At 34.7% G+C, this 26,821-nt stretch overlaps 1 protein-coding gene across 7 annotated transcripts in view; it reads left to right on the top strand.

Annotated features, from left to right (window-relative positions):
* The window catches only part of LOC148942297 (pickpocket protein 28-like), a 171,897-nt gene that overhangs the window by 47,867 nt on the left and 97,209 nt on the right, over positions 1–26,821 (top strand). For 2 of the 7 annotated variants that reach the window (XM_089103144.1, XM_089103142.1), the window contains exon 2: positions 19,583–19,867. The exons of the other annotated variants lie outside the window; for them this stretch is intronic. In XM_089103144.1, the coding sequence (XP_088959270.1) occupies positions 19,620–19,867 (248 nt within the window). In that variant the 5' untranslated portion in view covers positions 19,583–19,619. The remainder of the gene's footprint in view (positions 1–19,582; positions 19,868–26,821) is intronic. 7 annotated transcript variants of the gene reach the window in all.

The following is a 26,821-nucleotide window of genomic DNA, read 5'->3' as shown; positions in this document are numbered from 1 at the left end:
TGGATTCCTCTATTTTAATCATTGGAGCCTTAATTTTCTTTTTTAGCTGTGTTTTGCAGCTTTGCGCTAAAAAAACTTTTCTCCTTTTATTGAAAACTTGAACTACGATAGCTGCATACCTGTCTGCGATACAATCACATTGCCGATTACATTATTCAGACTTAACAAATATGAATAGACTGTCTTATTGAAATTTTAATAACAATTTGTTGTGGTATAAAAGTAGTAAGATATATAAGATTGAAAAGGGACAAGGAAACCTAAGCATGAGGCATGGATATGTGTCTAGTTTAACCGGTAAATTGGGTTACCAGGGTCAGTCACCTATTATAATGAACGGTACTTGCCCTACCAGACGGGTTTTCTGAGGTAACACCCATTTTTTGGAGGTCAAACAGAGAGAGCGGCGGTCACATCAACTTGATTAGTAGTTGGATTCGGATATAAGGAGTAATTTTCATTGTACTTCATATTAGTAAGAGAATTGAATTCAGAGAGAGAGAATAGTTTATTTGAGAGGATATTAGTGGAGAAAAAATGAGTGGTGCATTTACATTTTTGGAGATTAATGATGGAACCAACAGCAGCAGTAGCAATAATATACGAGCACCCAGTGTAGCTGTGGAAATAACTGCTGGCTGTAGAATATGCCTTGAATGGGACATTATGTATGCAGGATTCCGGATATCATTAAGTACGTGTAAGAAGGAGGAGCAACTATGTTTTGCTGGAAAAGTGAATTTTCTCTATATAAATAAACTTCGATCAGCATAAGATGTCCTATCGAAATATATTGATGAGAACAAAATGCATCAGTGAATATTATTATTATTATTATTGTAATTATATTCAATAAAAATGTTTCTAAATCAATGATATTTTTCTTTCTTTCTATAGTAGACTAGCGTATATTTTCTAGAGTACAAAAAGAAATTCTGATTAGTCTGAAGTTGGTTGTGAGAGAGTTAGGACTCTAGAAAAAATGGATAGATTCGAGAAAGAGCGAATCATGAGGAATCTAGTTCTTATGGAAAAATGTTTGATTCTAGATGTTGATTTTCTAGAGTTGTCTATTCAAAGGAAGATATTTTCTCAAGGAATGCTTGTTGATATAATGAAAACTGATTCTCCAACATTAGACTATTGTATAAAGCTTTCTACGTCGTGATCCAAATGCATTTACACAATTTATTGATATATTGATCACGACGCGGCAAAATGATATTGTGGATATGCTTTTAAACATTAGTTTTGAAATTTAGGACTTTTTCATGAGAAAGATGGTGCTCAAGGATGATTTACTCCTCTCTCTCTCTCTCTCAGACAATTTTTGTTGTTGCTAGCTCAGTTTCATTGTGGTAGTGAGAGTGTCAATACATGACAAAATGTTCCATACATGTCCGTTATGTATGTACTCACTGGGCAGCTGGTCATCATCATGTGAGAATTGTACAATGATTGAGGAGTATGATGAAAAGTGTAGATTATGCAACCCGTGTAAATTGCATAGAGGATATGCTGTACAAATTACAAGTTGTAATTACTGTCTTGAGGAGATATGTGACGCTCATCCTATAGGCCATCTATGCTCCAATTGCCACTATGATAAATGTAATCAGAGGGAGAGTACATATCCCGGTATGATTGGAAAGAATCCTAACCGTGATTTTAGTTTATTGCTGCAAGATTGGTATCGTCGTGGTTTTAGATTGTTCTGGGAGGAGGAACTGGGTCAACGATTCAACTGCTGGAACAACAAAAGAATATGATTTCTACGTCATCGTTGTGAAGACATTGGGTGTTATGATTATAAGCCCACTGATTTTTATTTGGCTGTGACGGAATGTGAATCGACACTTGAGGACACTTTTTGTGAAATTGCTTCAAATAAGCAAATTGAAACAGATGAATTCTATAGAATGAATGAGAATAGTATCATTGACTATACAACGAGATATGAAAAGAGTGAAGTCACAGTCTACTGTAGAAAATATGACCCTGACATTGCACTACATCAGGATCAGTACACTGTGAATTCAGATAATCTACCTACACTAGTTGTTGTTGACAAATACCTATTAGTGGATGAAATATAAAGAGTAGAAAAGTCGTTTTTATCATGTATATAATTTTTTTTTTATTAATAAACGAATTAACATAAATCTGTAGAATATTTTATTCTTATGGCACTAAAATAAATATTAAATACACTTGTAAGTATATTTTCCACTAGAAAGTCGTTCAATCGAGGTAAGTCAACGTAGATGTCGAGAAACTACTTGTAGGTGTAGCCACGACATCTGAACATGAAAAAAAGTAGTCCATGAAAGCCACATGTATTAGTTGCTAAATCCTTTAATCTTCGTGGATTTTGAATAATGGTTTTCCCCCTGCTTTCAATAAAGTTGCTGATGTATGGTGCGTAGAATTTATACGATAGACCAACAGGGTAAAAAAATTCAATATTTTTCGCTGTTTGAAAGATGCATAGCCAATGACCGGTCTTCAAAGTCGATGGACTGCTATTAACAATGATTAGGATGTTGTTAACATTTGGAATTTTTTCAATGAAGTCCGAAGGTATGGACTAGGACTTGTACCGGGACATGTATGGATCCATACTAAATACGTTGATTATTTGGTTTGTGTTCATGGTGCTAGGTCTAGTAGAACACTGCCGTTGGGGGTGATTTCCCAATAGGTTTCAAATTGACTCAGTGATATTAGCGTGATACTCTCGGTCAGAGCATTGGCAAATGTACACTCTAAACGTACATTCCCTGTTCGTACTATGGTCATATCCTGTGTGCCTGACAAATCCAAAACAATAACCCCATGATTTTTTGAAAACATTGAATCGGTTATTCCATTTTCAAATAGTTGAGAGTCATGATCTAGAGATTGCATAGTCAACTCGTACAGAGTTCTACAGGATTTTTTGTCAAATGATAGAGTGTACAGTGGAATACCATTCACTTTGCACACAAGGCTAGATAGACCGAAAAAATGAAAATCGTGGGGGGGAGTCAGTCCAGGATCCAACGGCACTCCCATTCTTCACGAACCCAAAAGCCAATTTTGATGAGTTTTCTCCATTGATGTATTATTAATCACTATAGATACAAGAGGCGGTGGCTATGTGACGTTGATTAGTGATCGTATGGGGAACAAGAAGTTTAATGTTGTTGCCATGGGCTCTTAGCTTTTCCACTGCCAATGCAACAGAGCTCCTAACCTGTTGTTTTCGGACGTGGAGAATTGCCTATGTTATAATGACATTTGCATCGGTTGCTGCAGGAAGTGTTTTTCTTAAAATGATATTTGCTGGGGCCATCTGTAACTTTATGTCAATCTTGACATTGGGGGGTAGCCATTGGGATATATTCAATATCTAATGACTTAATTTTCCAAATAGATGATACTCCTGGGTCACTGCAGTAGTCAACTCACCGTCAGTATCAACACCTGATCGATATTCATAGCCTAATGATTGTCCTCTCAACTCCTTGTAAGCATTTGGTGTCATCATCATAAATTGTATGTAGCTTGCATAGTTTGATAAATTATTGCTAGTGCTCAACAATGTTCCATTAATAAATACATTAATTTGTTTGAATAGGTTTTGTAGAATACAGTTTTCATAGGAGAGACCATCGCCGGCATTTGGAGTTGTATTATCTCACTTTTTCTTCACAACGACATTTAAATCAATAAATGTTGACGGTAAATGAATGAAATAATCTTCATTGGAAAATATTTGAAAGTGTATATTTTCCTAGAGGGGTAGTTGGGGGTGAAATTGCTCATAGTAGCCTTACTTGACACTGACATCAACATTTTCAGCATTAAATAGATTCAATGAGGAGCTGATTGATGGATATGATTCCTTGTGAGGGAGATAAGTCATCTTAAGAGAAGAAGAAATCCTTCTTTGATCTAACAATCCTTTTCTTTTTCTTCTTCTGCTTATTGGGCTTTCTCGTTTTATTCCTCAAAGTCTTTGTTGATGTCCTTCGCTTCCTGCCTGGGTGGAGACTGATGAGTGAATGACGCGAACGCATCCTTTTCAATCCCTCCCCATTTTGTCAAGATTTTAGTTGTTCACCAACGGCTCTTGCTGAAGATCTAATATTTTCCTTAACACTTTCCTTGAAATTCTTGCCCGACCCCCAGTCCTGTAGTGTGGAGGCAGCAAAATTTGATGCAGCAGGTACAAGATATTTTCTGGCAAGGGGTAGTGCGAACGAAATAGCCTAGCAAACCAGCTACTAAGACCATAGCCAGATATTTTAGTACGTCCCTTGTAGTAGTCCAATCCATGGCCTGTTTGACGTGGACTCAAAGCACCAACATAGCAATCAATATCGGGACAGACAAATGGAATTCTTCTATTGTTCATTTTAGGTGATTGTACTGTCGTTGACAATGGGTCGAAAATGACATGTAATCGCTGCTAAGCCTTTTGTTATTGCTTTAGGATCCCCCAATTCACTTCTTAGTGATATCTGACAGAGTTCCAAATACGAAGTGTTTACAGGAACATACTAAAGATGCTTTATATTATAGTGATGAACAAGTTCATGAGTTGTTTTTCGTTCAAGAACACGTAGGAGGGGGACATTTGAATTACCGACTCTCGATGTTTCCACAAAGATGCATAGAGAAATATGCAAGAGTCCGAGGCAAAACCAGGTGGATAATCAGCAAAAATAACTTGATTCATCCCGTAAACGGTGTCAGCATTTTTCCCATTGATCATATTCTGTTTAAAGCCAAGAACGTCTCTCAGATTATCATTGAGAATAATTATTTCAGTGTCAAGAGGTGAGGTAATGTAAATCCTATCATGTTCCAATGAATAATTAAAATAGCATTTACCATTCCTACGATATGAGATTTTTCTATTGATTGCACGACGCAAATCCCTCATATTATCATATTCAATATATTTCGATTTGGCATGTGGATAGTCACTAGATTTAAGTGCTTCGACCCATTCATAGTCGACATAGTTCACCCCTCTCATAGTCCAATCGAATGGTATCAATTTTGTATCATAGACACGATCCTTTCTCAGGATGACAAAGGTATTTTTTAGAATACAGTCAACAAGAGCCACTTCATATGCACCGTAAAATTTCATGGTAGGGGAGAGTTTTGTCCAAAAATCACTTGTCGTAGTCAAGTCATTGTAGAGAGGATCGGAAACGTTGGACATGAAAGTTACATAGAAATCATTGGGCATTGTCAATATCTTCAACACCGATCGAAAAATCAAAATCAGAGTTGTATCCTAGCCACCGAACAAGTAACTGTTTCTTACCCCTGCGAGTACGTGTCTTTAATATCTTTTCAATTTGATAGATTTCACTAGCATTTTTAACTTTTTGTAGTTCATAGTCATAAAAGCTGCCGAGAATCTCTTATCTTTGGTGTCTCGTAGATGATAAGATATGGGTTTTGTGTCTAGGATTTTTGCCACTTTAAAAAGTTTAGTGGACCACAAGTAATTACCCTTTTAAAAACATTCGTTGTTCTATTAATTCGAACACTATCACCAACATTGAATTTATTTTTCATCTTCTTGACAGCCGACGATTCATTGGAATACTGTTTAAGAAAGGTGTCAATTGTATCATGATAAGAATGATGAACTTTCGTTGGCGTAGAGTTGGACAATGATCGATGAGGTCGTTGATTAGAAATCAACATGATTTTATCAAGATCTTTAATAAAAGCCGGTTTATTTTTCAATGTACAATATCTTGAAATTAAAGTTCAAATAGTTCTTATCAAGTGTTCAGCCAATGCGGCCTTTATAGGACTATGACTATGATAGAAAAGTGCACTATATTTCTATAGTACTTTTGCTACATGGGAATTAATAAATTCACTACCGCGATCCGTTTGAATTTTTTAATATGAATCCTGCTCGAGAATACTTTCAATGGCCTGAGCAACTTCAACACCTCTCTTCGATCGCAATGGAATTGCATATGCATAGCGACTATAAACACTGATTACAAGTAGAATGTAATTGTTCGGTGTATTGTGACGTTTTTGAAGCTCATCTAGAGTCAGAAGATCTACTTGCATTATGTTCAATGAGTAAAACGCTTTAGTTTTTCGATATTGATTGGCACGAAGTCTATGATTTCTATGAAGAGTGTAACTTAATTCATTTTGTAGATAGTCTTGTACACTTTTAGTGTGAACACCAGAGACTTTGGAAAGAGTGGCGGGGGAAATTAAACTCCCCGCCTCACCAATATTTTCATAAACACCTGTCAGAACTTCAACCATTTTGAACGTAAACACGTTGTTTAATGTCCACTACCCTTGTATACACGACCTGTTGGTGGTGGTGGTGGTGGTGATGATGACGTTGACTCGTTACATCTTTACTCTTATCCCGTTATCCGCTGAGGCTAGTATGTTATAAAATTGATATAGAATCTTCTTCAACGTAATTTTTTAATTATGTCAAGGTTGTTGTTGTTGAGGTCGATGATGATGCATGTTCATTGATTCTTTTTAGAATTTGTCTTGCCAATAAGACTTTTGGGGAAGTTTAATGTATTTAGAAAGTTGTATAGATGAGTGTCAAATGATAATAGTCATTTACGATTTGTAACCATGTCATAGGTTAAATCAAGTAGATTATAGCTCTTGTCCTGAATTATTACCCCTGTCCCGTTGCTCTCAACTTGAATGTGATCTTGACCACTTTCCAAGAGATTGGCTAGGATTCGTGTTAGTTTTTCACCAAATTTGTTGGGGCTTAGATTTACAAATTTAAATAAAATTTAATACAAATACTCCGTCTTTAATTGTGTTCCAGAAGCAGAATCCAGAGGAGATGATTCTTTTTGGGGATCAGCAGCAGCAGTAGCAGCAGCAGTGGGCTTCGACCGATAGGACTTGTGTTTGTCCACTCGGCTAAGTGCAGTGTGACGTAAAATCAGTTTTTTATCATCCTCAATATTCTCATTGTCTAGGAATTTACAAAGATTGTCCTCGAAGTGTTCGACGGGGGAGAGAGCGAGCTCTATTGGAGTCAATTTATAGGGCTTTGCCATTCTCTCTCTCTTTAGAGAAAACTGTTTACAAGTCCTGCAATTATTGGCATTAAAAGTTTGAAAAAGCTACCACCCGCCTGAAGAAGTCGTTTCCTTTTAAAATTCTTTCCTTTCTTTTTAGAGGCCAATGTACGTACAATGGAACGATGTTGCTTTGCCTGTTGCTTAACTACTTCTGGCACTTGAAGATTACCCTCGATCAAATTTACACAAAGTTCGGATATTAGATTAATGAAATCGTTGTCAATACCGTGTTTGAGTATTGCTTTCCTGAGCGGAGGTTTTGAAGTGCTTAGAACTGAAAACAGATGTCTATTTTCATGTACTTTCTTCAGTGTCATGATAGGAACTAATAGGTCTTTTTAGTGTTCACGGGGAGATATACTGTAATTTCATTGTCAAAAATATCTGTGACTACACGCAGATCCTCGGGTGTATTTTGATTAAGATCCAATAGGATGTAGCCTTAGGGTTTATTAGTTGCCTGATTGTATGCTGAGAGCAGAAATTTGGGGTCTCCTGGATAGATTTTTTTATTGAGAGTTATTAGTGAGATATAATCACGAACAACTCTGTATATGATATAGTAGTTGCCGTTCAATGCAAGTGTTCGCATACATTTGCTCTGATGAAAGAGATTGTGTAGAACCAGAGTAATGGAAATCTGTTCATGATTAGAGCGAACAGCGAATAGTTGTAGCTTTTCCTGGGACCATTCTTCAATAGATTCAGCCAGATCGTAAATGATCACCCAAGAGTTTTGTTCAAAAATTCTGAAAATATCAGGTACCTCTATGAATTGAACCTGCACCAATCCCGTCATTGCAGAACGTGCTTTTATTTTATCATATGACTCTTACCAAATACTATAGCAATAGTAGATTTTTTTCGGCTTTTCCACAAACATTTTATTGCAATTTTTAATTATTTTAGTTAAGAGTGTTGTTTTGCCCGACATTGACGGTCCACACAGAAACGATCTGAATTGTGTTTTAAATTGATACATGTTCCCTTACACAGTTGACCTGGACAACTAACTGTAGACTATGGCTGTCTAGTGAATAAATAATGTCCCTATTACTACTACTCCGTTCAAGAATAATAATTAGAAGAAGAAGAAGAAGAAGAATAATATTTTCTTTTATTATATACATAAAAAAGGTGACAATACTTTAAAAAATACTACATTGAAAAAGGCACATTAAACATGAATAAAAAAAAATACACTTTTTTTTTTAATTTATTTATAATAAAGAAAAATCCAACATTTACATAACCACTAGAAAAAAAAAATGAACACTTAAATAAATACACTTTTTTTTTAAATTTATTTATAAAAAAAATACAACATTTATTGGACTAATGTGCACACTTGTGAAATAATATCATACACTTTTATCTACGTTATTTTTAATTTTGGGGTCCCCCCTCCCCCCTCCCCCCGGGGGCGGCCGCTGTGGTGGCTGGGGCCGGGAAGCGCCTGGCTTCGGGAAGCGGGGGCCCGCTGCGTCAGGCCTGGGCCGGGGCTGGCATTAAGTAGTGGAAATTGATCTGCCTTGCAAACACACAGACATTGAAAATTGATTGTGATAGAGAAAAAAAAAGAATTAAAAAAAACACCTAATTGTCCAAAAAAACCTCTCACCTAATTTATACTTTTTTTTTAGTGAATTTAAGATAATTTTTATAGACAGAGTTGTTTTATTTAATATATGAAATAAACAAGGGAGTTAAATTAATTAATCCAGTTTGGTATTAACTTAAAACCCAACACAACTAAAAATAATTTGTATGATACGGCAGACATGGCGTTTTTATCAACTCTAACTTTGTAGTTTTTAAATTGTAAAGAGCGAATCGCAATGACTTTCGCCCTTGGCACTAAACTACGTTCCACACAGTTTCTATACACACTCATGTCGAAATTATTTTTTACAAAGTGTGTAGGTACCCCCTTGCAAACTTGTTTGATATCCTTACCGTGCGTTTCCAAACAGTACACCTTCGGTCCAGGAAACACACCACTGGATATCAGATCGCTACCTGTTTCAGATTTTAGCATTAACAATTGATTTGGGGCCTGGCGTTTCACTAGCTCCGGGTAGCCGGATTTGTCCCAGTGAGTGTAGTCCATTCGTGAGCTAATGTACTCGCCATTTTCCAAATCATTCAATAGATTTTCAGTTTTGACTTTTAACAGGAGTGAATCAATGTCCCCGTAATACACTTGAACTTGTCCCTCAGTCAGCCGCTGTACTTTGCATACATTATACTAAAATGACAACATGAGTTTCTTGGATATTTTAGTTATTGCACTTCCGCCTGCAATATTTTTATTTAATACAATGTTTGTTTTCTTGAGATATAGTAGCACCATATTAGAGTCTATGATTGTGAACGATGTGAAGTTTGGATCCGCAATGATTCGATCAAAATCTTTGGGGTTGGTTACAATGTCCCATCGATTTTTGTGCCGTACGTTCTAGCACATTTTATCGAAAGCTGAGTTCAAAATGAGTTTATAGACTTCTTTTTCAACCTTCGTTTTTGCTTGTGAGCGCTTACTGACAAAGGTGTCAAAAAACGTTTTTATGTAAGGCTTTTAATCAAATTGGAGGGCTCTATGAATCTTTGTGACTTTGAAACCATTGGACACCATCCATTACAATAGCACGGGATGAACAACGATATTCTGTTTCGGGTTGAGGTCGGCAATTAGTTTTTGTTTTGTAGGTACCCAGTGCATACTCCCATCCTCTATTAAAGATAAATTGTAGGGGCTCAGAGAGTCCCTACCCACCGGTCTATTTATGCACGGAAAAAAAGTCTTATACCGAGTCATGGATTTCCATGGATATTTCAACGTCAATTTCAAAAAACCATCCCTGTGCCCCATTCTCCTCAACACTGGCAATGTCACGGAAATTCGAACCACAGGGATTGTTAAGCCATTTATAATTGCCACACGGCAAACAGTAGTGAGACATTGCCGATGGCTAAAGAGAATTCATATCCAAAAAAACTGCGTCCGACTTTTCATCGGTGTGCTGTCCACTCGGATCAGTTTTCATGATACGATCCCCGTGAAAAACATACCCACCCCACATTTATCTCTCAAAAAACAGATGCTGATACACAACGGCGATCAGACCAATTTCTTATTTTCTGATTTTAATTATAAAGTACAAAACCAAAAGGGGAGTGGAAAAATAAAAACCAAAATACAACCCAAATTCCCCATAGATTTTATCCGTATTTTTGCACACAATGTCCAGAAGAGTGAGTACATCACTGGCCAAGTATAGTTTACAATAACCCCACCCATTTCTACATCCGCCCTTTGCCCAAACGCTCTTAGCAAATTCGTAGTCGCTAGTGGTGCACTCACTCTCAGTATAAGAATTGTAAAAAGCTTCAATGGGCAGTAGTGAAACCTCATCTAGCCTCGAGCCAGAATTGTAATAATCATATGGATATATACCCTTACACGTTAATAAATCATACATTTCATCATCGGGGACGCGCTGTTTGAGGAGCGGAAAGCTATCAAAATTTTCACTTTTCTGTACATGAATCAATTGACTTAAAGATTTAGGGAAGAAGCTGAAAGGGTCTAAAAAACGGATTTTATTCAGGCACGTATTACCATAGTCAACTCTTTTCACCATGAATTCTAGCAGCAGTAGCTTCTCTGATAATTTGAGTATGATATTATATGAAAAAAAAACATATATCCATGCGTTATCTACAACTCCATACTTGGCAATGCGGGCCAACGCCGGTAGAACAAACTTTAAGTCGTAATTGGAATTGTGTATAAAAACAGGTACGAAATATTGTTGTCTAACGTTTGCATTGCATGACTGATGTGCTACACCTCTAAAGTTACTCCCTCCCGATGTAATTTCCTGCCACAAATGATCATGGTCGATCACCTTCCTCCTCCCCCCATTCCCAACACCCTCATCAAATTTCCCCTTGAAAAACCACCAATTTTTACGATTTTTAATGGTTAATCTATCATGTGGTGATAGGAGCATAGGATAATCTGTATAACGAATGTATAGAAGTACATCGTTTACTGTTTTGATTAGTCTGACCACGACTTAGCACTTTAAGTCTTAAGCTTCACTTAATATCTCACCTTCATCTAGCAGTTGCCTGGTATAATTAGAATCTCGTTTCGCGCGAGCGTAAGAGACCCCTATGGCTTCATGTATTTTAACACAATTTGAATTTGATGGATCACACACGTCTGTCAGCTTAGCTTCGCAGTCCAAAAAGATCTTATTGCTCTGTAGGAGCGTGTTTTGAAAATTTTTAAAACGTAATATTGCTCTATCTCCACTTGCCGTCTCCACAGCCTGGTATCCATGACGTTTACAGTGTTTCATGTGATGCTTTAACTTTAAATCAGAGCGAAATCTTGAGAGACATGTTGGACAGTAATAACCTATATTCTCCTTTTTACCCTCCCCCAAAACCCTACTAATATCCGTAATCGGATTGAAATGACCAATTGAATCGGAGTCTGTGGGTGGGGTGTATAGAAGCCACACCCAATGTTCTACTGATTCAATTGAAGGAGCCCGCACTGGAAATAATACACCCTTCTTATCGGAACGCTGACCCTCTTCAAACTCTGGTTCATACTGTAGCACCGTGAAACCAATATTTAAATGTCCATTAGCCCGCTCAAAAATATTTATTCCTTTTAGTGTCACGGGAAATTGACCATTTAAACAATTAAAATTTACTTTTGGGAACATTGAACCCTCCCTACCATTAACTGCCATTTTGTACATCTTCTTCTTAGTGGCATCTTTTTGAAGTGGTCTGTATTTTGCGATTTAAAACGCATAGCTGAAACCCTGCAGCCTAGTATTGAAACACATTCACTGTATCCCCTGACACCCTTCTAAATCTGAAAGGTATTTTAATTCTATACACGTCTCCTTATGCCCACCTCTTACAATAAAATTCTGTTTAAACCTACATATGTTAACATTTAAACTTTCAATAAATAAAAACACCGATCCATGACCCACCGTATTGTAATTTTCCCTGTGACAGGTAATGCTATGAGTATACTTGAGAAAAACCTCCCCAGACTGCATTAATTGTGGGTGTAAAGCCTACATATATTTTTTCAAGCATTTAAAAAACACATTACCAGTTCTTTCATTTAAAAAAATATTTTTATTGATATTCCTGATTTTAAACTGACCCCCACTCCCCACACCCCCATTTGTTGTTAAAGAATGGCTCGAATATTATCAGTATATGAATGTGTAAGGGCCAGGGGATCTTTTATTATATACACCGACACTAGAGAGTTAAAGGGGTCACCGAATTTGGCGCTGTAGACCAATGTGTGATGCAAGGCAGAGTTGGAGAGAAAAAATCCGGAAGGGTGGATACTGTTGCTGTTGTATTACTACTACTATCTATAACATTTAGTTGAATGGTGGCGGGTGACAGGGAATTGTCAATAACACCACAACTTCCACTCTGTTCAGTCAAATTGAGGGGGTTTGGCATGAGGTCCCCTAGTACATATTCCAATGTGTTTGGGGACAATTTCTTGGGCTAGCCTTTATTCTCCTTTGATAGTCTTTCGTTATGAGTGCCTAGTTTAGATGCAGTAGTGGCATTAGCCAAATTCTCACGCATAAGATCATCTGCACAATCCAGGTCCTCAAACATATCAATATCACAGCTTAAGGCATCTAGGCTAGCCGTTTCCCCAAAAACATCATTAAGGAACCCCCTATGCCACTCCATATTCTCTACAACTAGTGTAGCTTCATCACTGTACTCCGCTGGTGGAGACAAAATTGGTCCTGTAAATAAACCTGGTTCATCACTCAATGGTGTCGGTGGTGGTGCTATATCACTAATCTATAGAAAAAAAAGTTTTATTTTTTATGTAAAATAATCATTATTTTTATAAAGTTAATAAACTATGTCAATTTCTCATAGTCATTGTCCCACCACCTGAACAATTAAAAGAAGAAGAAAAAAAAAGTTACATTGCCACATGTCTCATTATGACAACTGAACATGTTAAAAAAAAATATATTGTTTTAGTCAGGAAAATGTAGTCTTATTCTTAGAAGGGTAAGTTAGAACAAGAGAATGATAAAAAAAACTAGTGATTTTATTCCAAAAATTTTAAGAATAAAAATGCAAAATACGGGTCCAATTCTAGTGCTTGACCCTCTTCAATATAACTCTCAATGAAATTTGACCATCGTTCAACTGACGCGCAATGCTGTATGAACACTTGCTCCTCAGCTTCAGTTAATGGACACGAATCCCATACGTCGGCGGTTGGTGGTATAACTCTCAACAATCCGGATTTTACTATGTCTTTTGGCAACGGATTTGTTTGAAGTTGTCGACATAGTTGACCTAGACTAAATAAATCATTGTAAGAGAGAGAAGAACTTTTTTTCCATCCATATCAACAATTAAAGTGCAATTAAAATGCTGGATGGTCCTTTTTAGAGCCCTCCCCCCCTCTGTGAGGACCCTTGGGAGCCGGGGGCTTCCTTCGAGGTAGGAGGATCGATGCCCTTTCGATTTGGGATATCGGACTTCCTAACACTGTTCAAACAGAACAGCCTCAAATTCTTTCTCGAAAACACCTTTTAAAATATCCCCAAATGTTTCAATGAAATGAGTTCGCCCCAAATAATGTTTCTTGACAACACTGTGAAGACATAATTGGAGATTATTAAAAACCTTCTTCCTATGTGTTAATATATCTTATCGGTAATACACATCCTGTCACAAGAATCCCACTTAAAATTCAAATTATAGCTATCGACCGGATTAAAATTCAAATGTAACGATGGTAGATTTTGATAAGGGGCGGATGTGCGCAAAAGCTTACTGCAAAACATACCCCAGTTTAAGAATGGATGTCATCTGTGAAATAGCGAATTATATGTTTTCATACAGTTCGTTTGTTTAAAGGAAAATTGGATTATTGCATTAGAAAGACTCCTAGGCTAGAGGAGAAGTTACAAGGTAGGGTTCTTTAGAAATGTATGATAAGCTATTTCAGTGTTATAACCATTCCATTATATACTTCTAATTTTGTTAATGAAAGAAAATGAAATAAAATTATTATAGAATAGTTTAGAAACAAATTTAAGTTTTACTCATAAAAAGCTATGCGCCTGAGAAAATTTACCTTATTTTTGAAAATAGGGAAAGAAAAAATTATGCATATACTTACAAATTCTGACTGGGCTTCTACATCTGAACTCCTTGGCAAAACATGAAGGGGGTCAAGCTCAAGATCTTGAGTATGCTGAGCTGAGGCATTATGAGAAGCAGTCCCTTATCTTTACAACTTCCTTCCAGCTTGCGTGGAGCTAACACTGATGTGAGATGGCCCTGGTACTATAAGTTGGGTGGTTGTTGGCTGGTCCAGATCGTGTGTAATTATATCGGCATATTTGATAATTGATGGTCTTGCGGCTTGCATTAATGCAGCTTCGCTCCGTCTTGGTTTATTTTCAAATGGAGGTTTTTTGCACGTATCCTCTTCCTTTAAAAAAAGGAAAAATTTAGCATGAAAAAAAACAACTCCCCTTTTTCCATTTTGTTGGATAAATGCTTAAGAGGTCAAGTTTTGCCCTCCTCCTCCTCTTGTTTATTGCTCATTAGGGTGCTCCTATTATTAATTTCATACTGCTAAATAAAAACGAACAGAAATTATAATTTATGTGAAGGGGGTCTCTCCCAAGTCAATACCTCACTCTTTACGCTACAATTTTTTTTAGTGCTTTCAAAAGAGGTATCTATTCTAATTAAAAACGGCCTTTGTCATTCAGGGGGAGTTGTGAATGAAAATTTTTTTTTTGAATTTTAACGTAATGAGTGTGGTATTGAATATGGGGGGAACCCTCCCCCCTCATATACGTAATGACATATACGTAATAGAAAAAAAAACAATAAAAAAAAACAAGCGACACGGCTCAATAGTAATCCAAACTTTTAAAAACGGAATTTTGATGTTAATTTTTTTAACTTTTAACGTAAAGAGCGTGGTATTGACTAAGGGGAGAACCCCTTCATATAAGTAATAACATATACGTAATAAAAAAAAACAATAAAAAAACAAGCGATACGGCTCAATAGTAATCGAAACTTTTAAAAACGAAATTTTGATGTCAGTAAATGTATCAAAAGAATGTTTTTATAAGGCTGATTCTAAATATATATAAATTTTATTAAGTTTAGTATTACTCATCAAAGGCTACGACCCTGAGAAAAATTTACCCGATTTTTTTTTATAAGAGGGGGGAAACACCCCCTACAAGTGAATGAATTTTAATGAAAATCACACCGTCAGATTCAGCGTATCAAAAAACTCTATTACATAGGTTTTAAGCTCATATCTGCAAAAATCTGCAACTTTGTATATTTTTTCCAGAAGAAAAATACACGAATATATAAGTTAGTTATTTAAGTTAATTCGTAAAGACATTCATTTAGCAAAAGAAAAGTAAAATTTTTATGAAAATAAAAGCTGCATTAACTAAAAAACGACCAGAAATTAAATTAAAAAAAACAAGTTTTTTAAAACTGAAAGTAAGGAGCGTCATTAAAACGAACAGAAATTATTCCCTATATGAAAGGAACTGTCCCCTCCTCAACGCCTCGCTCTTTACGCTAAAGTTTGACCTTGTCTCACAACTTTAGCGTAAAGAGCGAATCTTTATGATTTCAAATATATCAGGTTCATCAAGTTTAGCCATACTGGTCAAAAGTTACACGCCTGAGAAAAATTTGCATTGTTTTCAAAAAAGGGGGACACACCTTCTAAAACTCATAGGACTTTAATGAAAATCACATCATCAGAGAACCCTACTACAGAAGTTAAAAGTCCCTATCTGGAGGCTCATTCGAACGGAAATTAAAAGTTCTAATGTCCTTTTTAAGTAACCCAAAAAAAAATGGTGGGCAACTAGGTCCCCTCCCACGCTAATTTTTTCCCAAAGTCATCCGCCGTGACATCGGAATTAGACAAACCCCGTTTATAGCAAGAGCCGGTGAAATTTAACCCCCCCCCAAAAAAAAAACTCGCACACTCTTTGTAACACGCAAGCTTTTCATTCACAGCAGAAAAATACATCCTGTTAGGAAAAACCTATACTCTGGATGATAAAAAACTGATTTTAAAAACTATTGAAACATGTAAAAATACCTAGTGAGGAGATATTTTATTTAAATAATATAAAAAAACGTGATCTGCAGTTTTTTTTGAGTAGATTCGTCTTAGTCTTAAGATTCTTTTTTGTTGGAGGGGAGGGGGGCTAAGTCTCTCTGAAATTTGAATTTACTAGTAAAACGTTTTTCTTTAATTTTTTTTTGGGGAAATAAAAGAATGAAAAGTGTACTCACTCATAAAATTGACAAATCCATTGTTTTCAAAAGTTAAAAATATATGGCGTACTATAAATAATGTCTTAAAACATAATGAAAATTGGGATGCAGTGTACGGACATTATATCGGTTTTTTTTTTTAATTGAGTACATTATAGCTTGGCAAGTTTTTTAAAAAACCGACCAATCAAGTTATTATATTGGGCTAACCACCAAGCTTTCTCTAATCGACTGACACACAAAAAATGAATGTCATAATAGAAAACCCATCTGCAAACCCATGTAGAGTTCATTGTAATAGGCAAATGGTCCTGGTAACCCAATTACTTGAAAATATACATACATATCCATATCTCAGGCGTAGGATTCCTTGTCCCTTTTCAATCTTATATACTCTTTCTACTTATAAATCGATCATAATTAACATGATGTTAATTTTTTTAATTATGATAATAGATTAATAAATGACTATTAAAATCATTAATATATACTAATTATATAATAAAAAAATTGTTATTATCATATAATATATTGTAAATCATTTTCATTTTCTTAGGCCCATTTATTACAAGACATACTTCTTCTTCAATCAAATTCCAGTAAATCTTGGATTATAATAGTTTTCTAGTACCAGAGTCGTTACTAGCGTCGGTGGCGCCTGGGAAAAAAATAATTACATCCCTCCCTCCACCCACAACTCAAATACAAGCAAAAGAGCCGAATCGAAGCGGGTAATCCCCCTTCTGCACCGCCCCCTTGCTGTAGTACCCGGGGCAGCTGACCCGGTTGCCCCCAACAAGTAACGGCTTTGTCCATTACCTCAAATTTCTTCAGGTTTCCAATAATTTTGTTCTAGGAAAAAGGAGGGTTAACCTCAGACAAAGAGTGTCGACACTTTTTTTGTTCTGAATTTGTTTATTGCACGAATTAAAATATTCAAAATTAATTTGAAAACATTCCGACAACTAAAATAAAGAAGAATTTGCCCAAAATCATTTTGGTCAAGACTAATAGCCTTAAATTTTCATGTTCATAGATCTACCCTCTCGTCTCCAACATGATATCTTGTTGAATATTTCCAAATACACGAAAAGTAAAATAAATTTATAGGAATCCAGAAATTACATCATGGGCAACCCCCGAGTTTTCTGTTTTAGGAATGAAATGAAAGGATATTACAACCAACTACTTTCTCAAACCAAAGCTTTCCATCAACAGTTGGCTCCACTATTAAAAAATTAACCCACACAGAAATTAACTTTTATAATATTTTAGACCCAGGACAAGCCAAAATCACAACAAAGCCAAATGTCAAAGTACAGACATTCCCATTTTCAAAATGTTAGGTGACATTTGCGCTCAGGTTGAATGGCAAAATTTGACGCCAAATTTATACAGTCTAGGAGTAATTTTGGAGGAAACAGATGAGGGGTATGGCTCAAGTACTAAACTGAGATGGCATAACTAAAACCATAGCTTCTGAGGAGGGGGCTAGATAGACTACTTCACCTTCTAAGATCAGGATAAAATAAAACCTCAGTTCATCATACATTTTGTGTATGTGTTTTTATGTGTATATGTTATGTATGTTATTCACATACTTTTTGTTTTTTTTTATATAAAATACATCCAATCAAGGTCGTATCCAGGGGGTTTAAGGGGTTCAACCCTCCCCCCGAAATATTTGTAAGACATCGTATAAACGTAACAAAAATGAATATATACAAATTTTTCATGTGTTCTTTAGAGTTTTTTTTGTAAAACACCCCCCCCCCCAAAAAAAAAAAAGAAATCATTTTTCCCCCTCCCCCTAAAAAATACTGGATACGGCCCTGTAACCACTACTAAATCTCAAAGATTCTTTGAACTCCCTCAAAACCCAGACTTTTTGATGGGAGACTATCTAACTGTAATCCATTACATTTCAGAGCGTTCATTTTAGAAGAGCCTTGGAAAATATAGATAAAGTGGAGCTGGCTTTTAAGTATTTTTTTTTTGTTTTAGTTCAGCCTACAAATTAAATCTTTTTCTATAGCTTACTAATGTAATCACTAAATCTGAAAAGCAACTAGCCTTGATCTATATTGATTCATCAGCGATTTCAACTTATCATTTTGTATTCTTGGCATTATGACGGATAAAAGCTTATAACAAGGCGTTATAGATCCTTACTTATAGAATCAAGCTAAACCTAGCTTTTAAAATCATAATGCTGCAATTAAATTTAACTATATCATTTGTAAAATAAATGAAATTGTGAGAGATATATTAATAAACGAAGCATATCCACTTAAACACATTTTTTACAATCAAATATATCGGAAACGAATAAAATGTAGACAAGCTACTGGAAATATCGAACCCTTTGCCGCTAAAGATGAACATGTTCTAAGTTTCTTGCTCAAAAGTCAATTTCTGAGATGGACAGAAAACCAATGGGTACTTGTCTGTTTTAGTTGACCACTCAATAACTGAAGTTAGGTCCTAATGAAATACACTTAAGCATGATACAAATATAACACTTTATAAACAAGTTTGGGCTATATATTTGCACATTAGGGGGATGGCGTAAAGTATAGCGGGTGTGTATGCATAATATGTTAGGTACAATTATTCTGCATATTATGAAGTAATAATTGTTTTCTAACCTCACACTATATAAACAATTTATCCCCTTCCCCCTAATCTGCAAATATATAGCCCCAAATTATTATTTTTCGTCTATTCTATCACTTTTCTTTGTCTTGTCTCACGCTAAACTGAAAGGAACTAACGAAAAAAAACGGGTTCTACAGCGCGTGAATGGATGAACAACTTGAGTGATCAGCGCTATACCAGATAAGTGCAGATTAGAGTGTAGATTGCAGATAAGCAGATTATTTATATTCTCATAATGTCTTTTAATCATTATCTAGTCTTAATCCTTGACTTAATATCTTTAATTGAATCAGAACAATATTTGCCCATAGTCCTAGTCCTCTTTTTTTGTTTCAATCAAGAAGTTTCCCCAACAGATGGTTGTTATAGCTTTTTCCCACATTATAAAGTGTTAAATAACTTGATATAAATAACTGATCTAGAATTTTTTTTTCTTGGGAAAGTTCAGCATTAGAAACACGTCTTAGTATTCAAAGGAAAATGAGCGTCTCAGCTTCTTGGCATGATTTACGGAAAAGAAAAGTTTTTACTGAACTATACTTTTATGATGTTTCGTTACGCAAATGGGATAAGAAGAAAAGAGTCAAATCGAAAAATAGAAAGCTACTTATTCGCTTCTTCAGTTTTATGATAAAAGAAACAGTTGCAGTAGTGGTGGACTTTCTATCAAATTCATCTTTACATGGAATAAAGTATATTGCACATAAATCAGCAAAACTTTATGAGAGGTATATTTTTCGGTACTCATCTGTTAGCCAGTACACACTCGAGAATTTGGATCCATAAAATCAGACAATAACCGATTTATTGCTGCCTGTATACGGAGAAAATTAGCTTCGGCTCGGTGAAAAACCACATTGTAGCTATATTTAACAAATATTTAGTTAATATTTTTGTTAGGTTAGGTTACATTTTGCATGCAGCCCCACTATACTTAACCCCCCCCCCCCAATATGAAAATATACAGACCAAATTATATATATATATATATATATATATATATATATATATATATATATATATATATATATATATATATATATATATATATATATATATATATATATATATATATATATATATATATATATATATATATATATATATATATATATATATATATATATATATATATATATACATAAATATATATATATATATATATATATATATATATATATATATATATATATATATATATATATATCCTATCTATTTCCCAAATATCTCAGATGTTTCAACCCCGTACCTGTAGATCCAAATTCTCGAATGTGTACTGGCTAACCGAAAAGTACCTGTTTGTTTAGCAAGATTATGGATTTCATGACACGTTAGGTGTCTCACTACGGAGCTCCACATTCTTAACAGCTTTCTGATTACAATTTCAGAATCATATTAAAAATATTTATTTTCTATCGCCAATGTAATCCCTTGCAACTTAGCATCTTTATCATTTTTCTTGCTTTCTTCAGAAACGGCTTCAACCTTGCACGAATCTATATTTCATTACTATATTTATATACTCGGGGCTCCAGGCAAATTGGCGCTCTTAAGACTACGGCTAGATTTTAAGATCAAATCGTTGAAAAACGTACTTGTAAACTTCCCAACTACAGGCCTTTGAACACTAACTGCTTTCAATCTAAACACATCCTTAATATCCGACAGGTTTAAGCCTAAAATTGGAAGCAAACAGTTAAACATCACAATAACATCTTCCCTTAGAGAAATTTTGTGCTGGAGAGGGGGTGCGCAATCATATAGAACCAAATTTGGGTACTTGCGTGATATAGCGACCACACCAAACATGTTAAGTTGGGATAGCATGGAAAATTCTTACTGAATACCCCTTATTTGTCTCCCCATTGAGTCCAGTTTCTCAAGCTTCGTGTTAATTGCATCTAGAATTGTTTATATACCCTCGGAATCAATAATGTTTCCTTTCCCTTTAAATCTCTAAATAGTAATAAATGTTACTTACGGGCGAGGGGGGGGGGTATTTGAGGACCCCCACCAGCTCTGAGACGCTCTAGTTTTAAAAAATAAAATATTCGAATAAGCCACTGTCAATTTTTCAGTATTTCAAGTATTTCAATTTTTAGTATTTCAGTATTTTTCAGTATTTTTCAGTATTTCATTGTCAATTTTTCAATTATTTTATAGCCTTTCACCGAGAAGATGCTGAATGAAAACTATCAAATCTTGAATGCTCAATGAAATCTTGAGTTTCAGATCTGGGTTGCCGATTTGCACACTTTTCATGTGCAACGTACTCTTTTTTACCTCATTGCAATCTATCCCCCTATGGACAGGATTGGCAATCTTTTTGTCAATTATTAGCTTTTTGTACTCTTTTACGAAATGATGATAGAGAAAGCATTAGCGGAATAAAAAAAAAACATTTGAATTAAATTATTTGTGTGCAAAAGATACAACAGTTAGGCGGTATGATCTGTGTTATATCTGCCTGTGCCGTCCCCTAGTCGTTATTCAGTATTTTCCAACTATTTTAGAAGAAGTAGATCAAATCAAAGTCAAATTAACAAATGAAAACATGGCAATTCAAATCTAATAAAAAGAAGTCAAAACTTGTTTGGCACAAATATTCTTTGGAGATGTAATAAAGAGTTTGGATTATTAAATTTATTGTTATTTATGAAATTCTGTGCCGTTATTGGGTTTATTGTGCTATTATATAGTTATTGTGCAGTTGATGGGTTTCGATATATCCTCGATCGACATTGCAAATGATAGAAATTTATGACATTTGTATTACTGAACATTTGTGGAAGCTATTGATGTTATTTTGACAAAGTAGCAAATTTAAATTTGCACTTCTATTATTGTTGGGATAAACTACCCAGAAAGACTTTTTTCCCTAATTCAGATGATCTAAAATGCTCATTTCTCAGAACTCTTGTCTCGTTCTCATTAATTCGTGGTCATTAATATACACAAATCCACACAGAGCAGTACATTTGCCGAACAAGCGGCTCTCCATGTTCTGGGAATGTACCCAGAAAACTACTCATTTCATTTAAAAATTCGAAATAAATTTGCAAGAAAAGGAAAGAAGGAGAAAATCCAGTAGAGGAAGAAGAAGAATTATTTTGTGCGACTAGAAATGTATTCACCAATTTGTTTTCTGCTACAGTACGGTAATTGAATATAGTGAAGTCAACTATAGTTCATGACTAGTTACTTGGACCTCTAATATTCTTTTAAAAATATTTGGACAAACTGGAGACCATACTTTATCTAAACATTTCACGAAGTCATCTGTAGCTCAGTTAAAGGTCCAAGCGATCAAAATTAACCCATGCGGATTTTAGCAAAGTATTACCTTTTAGTTGTAAAAATAATAAGAATTGTTTTCTAAATCATTATTCAGAGGTTTATTTAAGCAGAGAGCCCTCCTGACTTTAATTTAAATACATTTAAAAAATTTAGAGGTAGTATTTTTAATGATCGCAGGACAATTTATATTCATTTGTAAATGACGTAAGAGTGGTCAAACAGTGAGAGGGGTTGCGTGCTCGGTGACAGCTGTGCGCGTGTAATTTTTTTTACTTGTACTCTTTTTGAGCAAAATTCCATCTTTTTTTTGCCTTGATTTGCACTCTTTTTTAATGTTGGCAGTTGGAAACCCTGTTTCAGATGAGGTTTGAAAGTGGGTTGGTTGTGAAGCAATAAAATAGTAGCTATGGATTATACGATAGTTATTGGCCTTTTTTTCTTGCTCTGCCATAAATCAGTACCAATAAAGTAACTTCGACACTGTAGAAAGTGGTTATTTTCTTGAAATATATTTTTGACATTTGTATGTATTTTAAAAGGAAATACTAGAGAAGTTCTAAACAATATTTTTTGAATGAACGTCTTCTTCCAAACTTCTCAATTTTCCGTCTTCTTTCCTTTTTCTTTCCATTTTTTTTGTCTCTCTTTCCATTCTCTTTCTCTCTCATTTCCTTTCATTTAATCTCTAGGAATATTCTTCAAAACTGTAATAAATTTAAAACTTGCAGGTAAGTAATATAGCGGTAACAGGTCTGGATTTTACGCCTGAGGCCCTAAAGATTGTCTATACTACAGATACACCTCATTAGCATATTACAGACGGCAAAAAATTTGTATACTAACATTCCATCAGATACATAATCAGGCCATGCTACTTAATAGAACCTTTGCAAAGAAAGTTGAATTACGTGACATTTCAATGCTTATATGATACACTTTTCCTTAAATATTTTACTTCAAATATAACTGTCCTTGAAAATTGTCAAATTTCTATTCGTATTTGATAAAAACCATTGTAAGCCCAAGGGTTAAATATCAGGTATACAAAAGAGAGAGATATATATCAGCTTTTATATCAGCTTATTAATGCTCATTGCGCGTGTATCTTGGATTTAGTCTCTTCAAGGGAATTTGGCTATTCACTTAAAGCTTTTTCGCTAATCTCTTGAATAATAATAATAATAATCTGTATTTAAAAGCCAATTAAAGCCATATACAAAAAAGACAAATACTAAAGAAAAATTACACTTCATTTGACATCCTTCCCATCAATACAAAATTTCCTACTGCAACAATATAACGGGGAATCCTAGACCTCATTAACTCACAAAGCAGCCTATCTTCCCCGTCCTGGATAATTGATCCCCTTAAATGAGATAGTTGCTTACACCGGAGGATGAAATGGCCCAACCCATAATCATTTTCCCCACATCTCAAGAAACTACACCCGGCCTCCGAACCTTCCCTCTTTTTCCTTGCAACCTTAGTATAAATTGGAAGACAATTTGCTCGAATCTGAATCCAAATCCTCATATATTTAGTGGGCAATCCCAGCTTCAAATGAAACTCCTCACCAAAATTCTCTTTTACTTCTCTATACAAAGTAAGACTCGGAGATTTGTCCACAGCTGCTTGCCATAGCTGCACTTCTTGGTCTTCAAGTTTTGCACTAAATTCCTTGAAGAACTTTTCATGATCCTCTGGCCCTTTTCCCTTCTCCCACGAACTTGAAAATCCATTCTCATTTAATATCCTTTTGATTTGTGCTGTCCATGATGTTTTGTTACACTGAAGGAGAAGATCTTCATATAGTATGGTTAACTAACGAAATAGAGCAAAATGTGCAATCAGGTTGACAAAATGGTGTATAACAGATATTAACCTGTAAATATCAGGGGATGTTGAGACTGGGGTTGGGGACGCATATAGAGGGTTTTTGGTGACTTTTGAGATAGACTTTTTGACAGAAATTTTAAATAAGTATGAATTTATGCCACGTTTTACATGTGATAGTTTGCTGATACAAAATAATCCAGGCTGGACCAAGCAAAAAAAGAAAAGAAAAGTAATACGCAATCGTACTGGTTATAAAGAGGTCATAAAAAAGGGCTTAAAGGAATTTGGACCTTCATGGAAAGAATGAAAAGTGAAGTTCTGAGCAGGGTGGGAATTTCTAACCTGTGACGGCATTAGTCAATTTAATATTAAAATAGGCTAAAAAAAACCTGACACAGCCTGAATATTTCAGAACCATGATAGCAGAAAACGAAACGAACAAAAAAAAAATAAGCGTGCTTAATACAAAGAAAGAAGAAATCAGTAAAAACAATAATAAAATAGAACTTAAAGGAATTCGGGAATTCCTTGAAGGAATTCCATGAAGGAATTCCTTCATGGAAAGAATGAAAAGCCATGTTTATTGGTACAGGAAAAGATTCAAACGAGTAAGATCCAAACCCCTCCCGCTGCTTGCATGCATGGCCTGAACCTTCTTCGTGTCAGTTGTCCATATTTTATTTCGATTATTCCCGCAATTAGCAAACGAAGATGTGATCCTTTCAAAGTTCAAATTGAACAAGTCCGTAAATAGTATCAAGCTACAGGAAAGAAATTTCGGAGAACATTTAAAACTGAAAAACAGACTTAGTCTTTTTTAGTTCTTGAAACAGACTAATTTTTTTTTTTTTTTTATTCTATTAGTAATGGTCGAATTATTCCCGCAAATAGCAAACGAAGATGTGATCCTTTCAAAGTTCAAATCGAACAAGTCCATAATGAGTGTCAAGCTACAGGAAATAAATTTTGGAGAACTATATCAAAAGAAGATGTGATCCGTTCAAAGTTCAAATTGAACAAGTCCATAAAGAGTGTCAAATTTTTTGGAGAACATTTTGGAAAAAAAACTTTGAACATTTTGGAAAAAAAACGTCAAATTTTTTGGAGAACATTTTGGAGAACATTTTGGAAACAAAAAATGTTGGAGAACATTTAAAACTGAAAAACAGACTTAGTTTTTTTTAATTCTTCAAACAGACTTATTTTTTTTATTTTTTTTTTTTAATTCTGTTAGTTCACGCAAATATCAAAAGAAGATGTGATCCGTTCAAAGTTTTTATTATTCACGTGAATTATTCACGCAAATATCAAAAGAAGATGTGATCCGTTCAAAGTTCAAATTGAACAAGTCCATAAAGAGTGTCAAGCTACAGGAAATAAATTTTGGAGAACATTTAAAACTGAAAAACGGACTTAGTTTTTTTTAATTCTTCAAACAGACTTATTTTTTTTTATTCTATTAGTAATTCTCGAATTATTCACGCAAATATCAAAAGAAGATGTGATCCGTTCAAAGTTCAAATTGAACAAGTCCATAAAGAGTGTCAAGCTACAGGAAAAAAATTTTGGAGAACATTTAAAACTAGAAAACAGACATAGTTTTTTTTTTTAATTCTTCAAAAAGACTTTTTTTTTATTCTATTAGTAATTCTCGAATTATTCACACAAATATAAACAGAAGATATGATCCGTTCAAAGTTCAAATTGAACAAGTCCATAAAGAGTGTCAAGCTACAGGAAATAAATTTTGGAGAACATTTAAAACTGAAAAACAGACTTAGTTTTTTTAAATTCTTCAAACAGACTTATTTTTTTTATTTTTTTTTTTTTAATTCTGTTAGTAGTGCTCGAATTATTCCCGCAAATAGCAAAAGTAGATGTGATCTGTTCAAAGTTCAAATTGAGCAAGTCCACAAAGGGTGTCATGCTACGGGAAACAAATTTTTGAGAATATTTAAAACACTGAAAACAGACTTAGTTTTTTTAATTTTCTATTAGTAATGCTCGAATTATTCCTGCAAGTAGCAAAAAAAAAGAAGATGTGAACCGTTCAAATTGAGCAAGACCATAAAGGGTGTCAAATTACAAAAAATAAATTTTGGAGGTCATTTAAAAAACTGAAAAAAAACACATAGTTTTTATTTTCTATTAGTAATGTTCGAATTATTCCCTCAAGTAGCAAAAATGATGTGAATTATTCAAAGTTCAAATTGAGCGAGTCCATAAAGGGTGTCCAGTTACAAGAAGTAAAATTTGGAAGACATTTAAAAAACTGAATAATAGACTTAGTTTTTATTTTCTATTAGTAATGCACGAATTATTCCCAAAAAAGAGGTCATAAAAAGGACTTAAACGAGTTTGGACCTTCACGGAAAGAATGAGAAGTTCTGAACAGGGTGGGAATGTCTAATCTGTGACGGCCTTAGTCGATTTAATTTTAAAATAGGTTCAAGAAAACCTGACAAAGCATGAATTTTTCAGTGCCATGATTGCAGAAAACGAAATGAACAAAAAATATAAATGTATTTAATGCGAAGAAAAAAAAATCG

Source organism: Artemia sp. Qi Xiang Cuo, chromosome 17 (assembly GCF_049724085.1).
Source record: "Artemia sp. Qi Xiang Cuo chromosome 17, ASM4972408v1, whole genome shotgun sequence".
Taxonomy (NCBI): domain Eukaryota; kingdom Metazoa; phylum Arthropoda; class Branchiopoda; order Anostraca; family Artemiidae; genus Artemia; species Artemia sp. Qi Xiang Cuo.
This window is presented reverse-complemented; position numbering and strand designations above follow the sequence as displayed.